This window comes from Eschscholzia californica, unplaced genomic scaffold (assembly GCF_041429995.1).
Source record: "Eschscholzia californica isolate CP2 unplaced genomic scaffold, dmEscCali1.0.p SCAF_2, whole genome shotgun sequence".
NCBI lineage: Eukaryota > Viridiplantae > Streptophyta > Magnoliopsida > Ranunculales > Papaveraceae > Eschscholzia > Eschscholzia californica.
Window position 1 is genome coordinate 25,360,095 of NW_028238309.1, and position 8,056 is coordinate 25,368,150.

The 8,056-nt window shown below is 39.2% G+C and overlaps 1 protein-coding gene across 4 annotated transcripts; it reads left to right on the forward strand.

The window, feature by feature from the left end:
- The first annotated feature begins 1,936 nt into the window (after positions 1 to 1,936).
- On the forward strand, positions 1,937 to 7,168 carry LOC147557110 (uncharacterized). 4 transcript variants are annotated; one of them, XM_086658112.1, is made up of 6 exons: positions 1,937 to 2,203; positions 2,305 to 4,883; positions 4,997 to 5,054; positions 5,188 to 5,298; positions 5,443 to 5,519; positions 6,589 to 7,168. In XM_086658112.1, exons 2-5 carry the CDS (start codon positions 2,505 to 2,507, stop codon positions 5,496 to 5,498), a joined length of 2,604 nt encoding a protein of 867 aa, XP_086514238.1. In that variant the 5' UTR covers positions 1,937 to 2,203; positions 2,305 to 2,504; the 3' UTR covers positions 5,499 to 5,519; positions 6,589 to 7,168. The 4 variants fall into 4 exon arrangements, 2 of the variants coding, with proteins under 2 accessions (XP_086514238.1, XP_086514237.1); XR_015233858.1 differs by adding an exon at positions 5,620 to 5,826 and having other exon boundaries at positions 1,958 to 4,883; positions 5,443 to 5,549; positions 5,878 to 7,168; XM_086658111.1 differs by having other exon boundaries at positions 1,937 to 4,883.
- The last annotated feature ends 888 nt before the right edge of the window (positions 7,169 to 8,056 follow it).

Below are 8,056 nucleotides of genomic sequence, written 5' to 3' on the forward strand. Positions count from 1 at the left end.
CCAGAACAGTACTTAGGTTCGGTATCGTACTACGTGAGTATTCAATTTATCATTCTTTTGTTTTTTTACTTTTGAATTTGTAGCTATAATTTGTTACCCAATTTGTTATTAATCCATTGTTGTTTTTTTAGAGATATGGAATTGATCGTGCCATTGTAGCGATTCAAGCGTCTGACGTTCCGTTAGGGCTTGAAATCCTAACTAATGCGAGGGCTGAAATGCCGCTTCCTGGATGTCCTCATCAACCTTAACCAGAACCCGAACCAAGAAGATCGTCTAGAAAAATTACGGTGAAGAAATCGAGGAAATCACAAAGGGAATGAAGTAATATAGTATGGTTTAAAATCTCAAGGGTAGTCTCGCTATTTTGAATTTCTTTTGTGAACAACGGTTATTTTTTTTAACTTCTTTTGTGAACAATGTGTATCGTACATTTTGATCGATGTTTGACATCGTTACTCTTGTTTTAACAAGTTTTAATATCTATCGAGCTGTAATGACTCTAAGATCTACCGAACTGAAGGTTTAGAAAACGCGACCTTAAGTTGGTAGGTTGAAAAAAAAAACGCCGCACGGATCAACTAATCCGTTCCTTCCTTTCTCAGGTCCCGGACCTCCAGAGCCGTCACCTTATGACACAAGGAACGGATCCAGAGATCCGTTCCTTTCTAACAGGGGTTACTGTTTTCCTGTTAGAAAGGAACGGATCTCTGGATCCGTTCCTTGTAATAGTGTGACGGATTCAGAGATCCGTTACTTTCTAACAGGAAAACAGTAACCCCTGTTAGAAAGTAACGGATCTTTGGATCCGTTCCTTGTGTCACAAGGCAGGGATCCATAGATCCGTTCCTTTCTAACAGGGGTTCCTGTTAGAAATTGACGGATCTCAGGATTCGTAACTTAGTCAAAAAAATGGATTCAGGGGTCCGTGACCTGTAAGAAATTTCTCTCCACCTCTTCTATTACCTGACCTGAAGATCAATACTACAAACTTATGTTTTCTCTCAATTTCTTTAGCCCAGCCGATTAACTCCTCTTTAGTTTGAAAAACATCTTCAGTCACAAAATACTCACCAACATCAATACTAATAAATTGACACCCATCATTTGAACGTCGATTTTCTTCTTCGACATGGTACTCCTCTTCAATAGGAACAATATTAAGGTCTGGAATCTGTCAAAAGGTGAAAAAAACATAAAAATCACTTAAAGAAAAAAAAATCTTCAGGATGGAACGGACTGACAGAGTCTGGGATTGCTCAACCACGGACGGATCCATCTGTCCGCCACCTTTCATGATTAGACGGATAGGGTGATCTGTTATAGTCTAAGAAGTCCCGGGCTGGTTTAGTCCGTTCACGTCACCGAAGTTTCACTTTTGTTTTTTCAAAAACTCACACAACACGTATTGAAACATATAAAAAAGGGTCGGGGAATGGTTGTATACCTCATGAGAAACTTCTCCTTGCCCGGAAATAGGTGAAAGAGTTGGAATCGATGTAGAAATAAAAATTTTAGAACTCTCTTCTTCCATGGTTAACTTCCTAATTTCTTTTGAAAAGATGATATAAAGAAGCTTATAAATGAGATGTAACACAGTTGAATGATGAACAAATCACCCGGATTGATTGTTTCGAATAAAAGAATAGTCACCGGTAGGTGTCGGAGACGTTGCCGTCGCCGGAGAATGTTGCACTCTTTTCTAGGATTTTGTTTTGGAAGAAAAATTGATTAGGATTCCTTTTTTGTTGGAAGAAGATGGAAGAAGCAAACGAAGGTGAACGTCACCCACATTAATAACCGGTTCTTATAGAGACCTCGGGTCAAAAACCATTGACCCGAGTCAACAAAATTTCTGGATGCTAACAGCTGTTTGGGTCTGTTTGGGTCGGTGCCTTTAGAAGTACCTCGCCTCTTTTTTTTTTTTTTTTTTTTTGATGAGAGGACCTCGCCTCTTATTATGGGTACATATATTCACTATTTTCTCTCAGAAAACACGGCGTAGTGTAATTACCCAACACCAATTGGGACCAAATCTGATATCGGAATCGGCTAATGGCGTACTGATATTCACGATTAATCGTCGCGGTTAATGGCGTAGTTTAGCATAGACGAGGTAAAGCCGTAAAGGAAGAGGGAGCGAGAAAGAACAACAGAGAAAGTAAATTCGGATCGGTTCTTTGTTGGGGTTCGTTGTTTAAAGGTAAGAAACCCTAACTTTCTCTCTCTACACCCCTTTCACGTATCTGGTCCCGTGTCGCCGTTTTAGGTTTTTTTTTTCATTTGTGGCGTATCCTCCTCTAGGGTTCAATTTGGAGTGTTCTAGCCGGCGATCATTTCAATCTGCGAAGATCAGAAAGCTGTTCCCTATTTTGTTTTTAGGGTTTCGGGAAGAAACCCTAGCCGGAGAGAGATCGGTTTAGTTTTATTGGTAAACGAAATTAGGGTTTTTTGGTTGTTTGTGTTGTTGTTGTTGGGGTAGATCGAGATTTCGGAGTTTATGTATGGCTTCCGGGCCTTTGGTCGGTGGAAGTGGAGATGGATCTAGAGAGAAACAGAGATGGGGTGAAAGAAAAGTTTATACCAGAAAAGGTAGTAATAGAGGGCTTAAATCTATCCATCCTCAACCTTGTTCTCAAACCCTAGCTACTACCCAAGACGGGAATTCCTCTCAATCGCAAAAACAGCAACAGAAAGAACATCAAGAACAGAAAGATCAGCAAGACCATCAAGAACAGAAAGATCAGCAAGACCATCAAGATCAGAAAGACCATCAAGAACAGAAAGATCAGCAAGACCATCAAGAACAGAAAGATCAGCAAGACCATCAAGAACAGCAAGAACAGAAGGATCAGCAAGACCATCAAGAACAGAAAGACCAGCAAGAACAGAAAGATCAGCAAGACCATCAAGAACAGAAAGATCAGCAAGACCATCAAGAACAGAAAGACCAGCAAGAACAGAAAGATCAGCAAGACCATCAAGAACAGAAAGATCAGCAAGACCATCAAGAACAGAGAGACCAGCAAGAACAGAAACAGCAGCAAGACAAGCAAGAACAGAGAGAAAAGAAAGAACAGGAAGGACATCAGCAACATGAACGTGAAGAAGATGAACAGAGGGAAAATAAAGAACATGAACAGAAACAACAAGTCCAGCTAGAATCCCAAGAACCCCAGGAACAGCTAAAACCTCAAGAAAAACAGGAACCCCGAGAACAGCAACCACAAGGTCAGCAAAATCAAGGACTAGAAGAACATCAACCACGAGGTCAGGACAATCAAGAACCAGAAGAACATCAACCACAAGGTCAGGAAAACCAAGAACCAGAAGAACATCAACCACAAGTTCAGGAAAATCAAGAACCGGAAGAAGAACAGCAAGCGCGAGATCAAGAACAAAAGGGACATCAAGAACATCAAGAGTTGGTTGTTCACGCTGGTGTCGCTTCTGATGATTCTTCGAGTCTTAACTGTCGAGAAATCCTTGTTGTTCCTGCAGTGAACAACGGTGAACCCCCTATTGAAAATGGCATCACCCCTTCGTCACCAAGGTCAGATGATCGTATTACAATTAGTATTTCTTCAAGATCAAAACAAGAACTTCAAGAGCTTCGACGAAAACTCAGCAATGAACTCGACCAAATTCGTACCTTGGCGAAGAAACTTGAAGCCAAGGAGTGTCAACTTATGGGATTCACTGGTGGTGGTGGTGGTTATAGCCACTCCCAGATGTCAGCTAATGATGCTCTAAATAATGGTGTTGGTGCAAAGAGAGCGAATTCCGAAGCTTCTGCAGTACCTTATCATTCGTTGAGGCCATTAAATCCACTAACTGTATCAGTTTTCGAAAATAGCCGGATTGGTCTTGGTGATATTATTGAGAAAGAAAAGAGGACGCCAAAGGCAAATCAGTATTACCGAAATTCGGAGTTTCTTCTTGCAAAAGACAAATTCCCACCTTCTGAGAGCAACAAAAAGTCGAAATCTAGTGGTGGAAAGAAACATAGTGGAAATGGAGAAGGGGGTTATGGATTTGTGTTGGATAAAAATACAAGTCAGGCCTTTAAGAGTTGTGGCGTCTTACTCAGTAGGTTAATGAAACATAGACATGGATGGGTATTTAACACTCCTGTAGATGTTAAAGGGCTTGGTCTTCGTGATTATTTTACCATTATCAAGCACCCAATGGATCTGGGTACTGTGAAAACAAGGCTGAGCAAGAATTGGTACAAGTCCCCTAAGGATTTTGCTGAGGATGTGAGATTGACATTTCGTAATGCGATGATGTATAATCCCAAAGGGCAGGATGTTCATGTAATGGCCGAGCAGTTGGCTGACATATTTGAAGAGAAGTGGTTGACCATACAGAACGAATACAATATTGGTTCGAGATATGACGGCGATTATGATATGGGTCTACCAACCCCACAGTCGAGGAGAACTCCTTTTCCTCCTTTTCCTTCTGAGAAGAGAATGGCTCCTGATAGAGCTGAATGGATGGCAGTTCCTCCACCTGATACTAGGATGAAACCCTCAAATAGTGCGCCGTCAGTTAGGATCCCTGCTCCAAAGAAGCCTAAAGCAAAAGATCTTAATAAGCGAGACATGACATATGAGGAGAAACAGAGACTTAGCACGAACCTTCAAAGTTTACCTTCTGAAAAGCTGGATAACATTGTTCAGATTATTAAGAAGAGAAATTCATCACTCTGCCAACGTGATGATGAGATTGAGGTGGATATAGATAGCGTTGATGCAGAAACCTTATGGGAACTCGACAGATTTGTGACTAATTATAAGAAAAGTTTGAGCAAACACAAGAGAAAAGCTGAACTTGCAATTCAGGCCAGAGAAGTAGCGCATCATAGTGCACCGAAAATGGTGAGTTTCTAAGTCATGTACATTTTCTTGTTCATATCCTTGTATCATACCGAAATTGAAGATTAGAACTTGCCTTGATTGCAATTTACTAAATTGCTTGGGATTCTTAACAGGACCAAGCTACAGCTCCAACGACCAACGTAATTGATGCTCCAAAGGAAATTGGGACAGGTTAATATAACGCAAAACACGAGGATTGTTAATTTTTGCATTTTGGTTTATTCATTTTTTTGGCTGGAAGCTTACAGCTTTTGATAGTTTCAGAAAATTTTACTCGAAAATTGTGTTACTTTTGTTTTTACAGACAGGAATATGGATTTATCATCCTCCATTCGAGGAGAAAAGCATGGTAACAATGCTAGCAGATCAAGCAGTTCTAGTAGCTCGAGCAGTGATTCAGGATCATCTTCTAGTGGTGAATTTATGACTTCCTAGCTAAAAATTTAAAGAGAATATTGCATATTTGGTTTTGGATTCTGCATGTTTTTTGTCAAAACTGATTTAGTACAGTGTTTGATGATACTCCAACTTATATTTTATGACGGTTGGTGTTGAGCAGATTCTGACAGTGAAAGTTCTTCTGGATCTGAAGCCGCACATTCACCTAGGACTTGAATGGGTTAGAACAAGATACAGGTAGGGCGATTCATACTTGCACATGTTTATGTACTTCTTTAAATCATTAGTAACACAAATCAAATAGTGTTTTACATTTTTACTATTTGATATATAATAGGTTGCATGATCCAAGATAGGGTAGTATGATTTTAAAGCCATGGAACATGCAGCTGAGCTGCTTTTATCTCAGCACCAAACACAGGATTGTGAATGTGTCTCGTGTATATAGTATACTCTTTTTTCGTTTTTTCTCCCGAATTTGGTAAAGTAGGTTCAAATGTGAAAAAGTATTTTCTGTGTGAGGGCTACTTTATCTTGTCATTTTGTTCTATATTACATGTTTTATGGACAAAAATTAATTGGTGGAATGTGGTAGCTCCAAAATTTGAGTTGATTGTTCAGAAACTAGAACATGAAATTTTGTTTTGGTTGTTTGAAAACGAGGGTCTTTCACCAAGATGGAAGTCCACGGATCACGTTGTTAGAATCCCTTGTCAATATTGAGATTTATTTTTCAGTGTTGTGGATTTGCCATGATTTAAGTCTTAAATTTTACTCAGCTTTGTCACATCTTTGGTGCTCATGAATGCCACCCTTACAGGGCGCGTTAAAAATGTCTAAGAACGTGACAGAATAGGCCCATTAGGGTTGTCATTTAGTCATTGACCTCATCAGGTTCTGACTCCGAATTGATTCGAGTAACCGCATATTAAGCACTTCTTCCACTTCTTTTTCACTGTGGATCAGTTTGATCTTTTTCTAGTATTAAAGACACCATCTCCTTTTCATTTTATTGCTTCATAAAGTGATAAAGAACGAAATCGCTATTTGTTGCTTAATGTTCATTTTTTTTTGTTTGAACTTTGAGTTGTCAGCGTGCCTCGAACCCTTGACTTCTAGAGTGGAAGACTAAACCTCTTACCACTCCACCAACTAACGGTTGTTGGCTCTTAATGTTCATTTCGTTATTACATTAGGAGTTTTTTCCTTATAAGTTGTATATACCAGCTAGTTTAACCTGTATGTTTCATCTGCCAATTCTGATTGTTCTGAGGTGTTTGATCTCAAGTTGTTTTCCCTTTGGCAGATATCTAGTATTTGAAAGACGGCGATTAAAGATTGGGTGATTTCTTAACAATTCTTCAAAGGCTACCGATTCTGCTTCTGCGTTAAAGAACATAGCAGATTTGGGTCTTTTCCTGCTTCAGGATGAAAAGGTGATATTATCCAAGGCTACCGGAAGACTCTGATAGTCAGAACCTCTTTAAGACTTAATTGGTGCCTTAGTCTGTTCATCTGTACCTCTTTAAGGCTTATCGGTGCCCTAGTTTTTTCTTTTAGGACATAATGATCTTAGTATGGGGGATCAAACAGGCATAGATTTGCTTTCGTGTAGCAGATTTGTACAGTATTTAGCTAGTGTTACTGAAACTCTCAATTCCCTCAGGGCAAAAGTGTCAGGTATTGTGTCTTCCTGTCATTCAGTGACTGAGAAGACAATGAGAATTAGTAGTAAGTGTGGTTTTGTAGAGAGAAAGAATCATCCATGTGAGTTTTAGGTGAATGGAAACTGAGTTTTGTGTTTTGCTTGTAGTTCCTTTTGCTGTAATGCTCGAAATACGTGGAAAAAGAAAATTTAATTGCTCTTTCGAGATGCTATTCTCGCATGAATCTGGCGAGGCCCGGTTGTTCCCTAATAATTCTTGTTTGTTCAATTAGGGAATTGTGGATGATGTCAGGTTGATTCTTCTTAAGCTATCTTGTAATGTCTATGTGGAAACTTATGGATGTGATAGATGTGGGTGCCAATTGCTATGCTTTACATTCAAGATCCTTTAATTTATGATTGGACGGTTCTGGTCAAGTAGTTACCAAGGGCTCATGTTCATTTAAGGTCACATGTTTGGCGGACGGAAATACTGTGTAGATAGGTATCACATTGCAAACTGGTGTTTTGGTACAGTTTGTGATTTTCTTTTGTTTGGAAACGTCATGTTTTGTGTATTTAACTAACATTCGGATCTTGCGAAGCCATGCTTCAGTGTCTTGCAAGTTCTTAGAGCATCTTTAACCCCAGTCTGTCTTAGGCCGAAAAAACCATTTTTTCACTCAAAATTTTTGTCTTCAGCTCAGCCTTTAAAATTCAGTTCTAGCCCCAGCCTCTCTTGAAAATTTGTTCATGTGGGAAACGCGTGTGTGCACTTTTAGTTGGTGTGCGAAAAACGTGTGTGATTTTATGTATATAAAAAATACGTGTTTGAATTATTTTTCGAAAAAAAAATTTATTCGGGACCGACATTTGGTGGGATGAATTTTAATTACTAATATATAAGTTTTTCTAGAATTTTAAAAAAGTTAAAACTAATTAGAATTACAAAAATGTATTTTGATTTTTAAGTTATTTTTAATTGTTTAATATTTTCTTTTAAAAAAACAAAAAAAAAAAGGCAGATCTGGCCGTTGGATAAACCAACGGCCAAAATCTGTTCCCAAGTGACCGTTTGGGTCACTTGGGCCTCCCTTCAGTCGTCCCTAATGTTAGGGGCGACTGAGGG

Coding starts and splice junctions, on each gene's coding strand:
- LOC147557110 (XM_086658111.1), top strand. CDS start 2,505: ATGGCTTCCGGGCCTTTGGTCGGTGGAAGTGGAGATGGATCTAGAGAG. Junction 5,055..5,187: donor TCCAAAGGAAATTGGGACAG/GTTAATATAACG, acceptor TTGTTTTTACAG/ACAGGAATATGGATTTATCA. Junction 5,299..5,442: donor TTCAGGATCATCTTCTAGTG/GTGAATTTATGA, acceptor GGTGTTGAGCAG/ATTCTGACAGTGAAAGTTCT.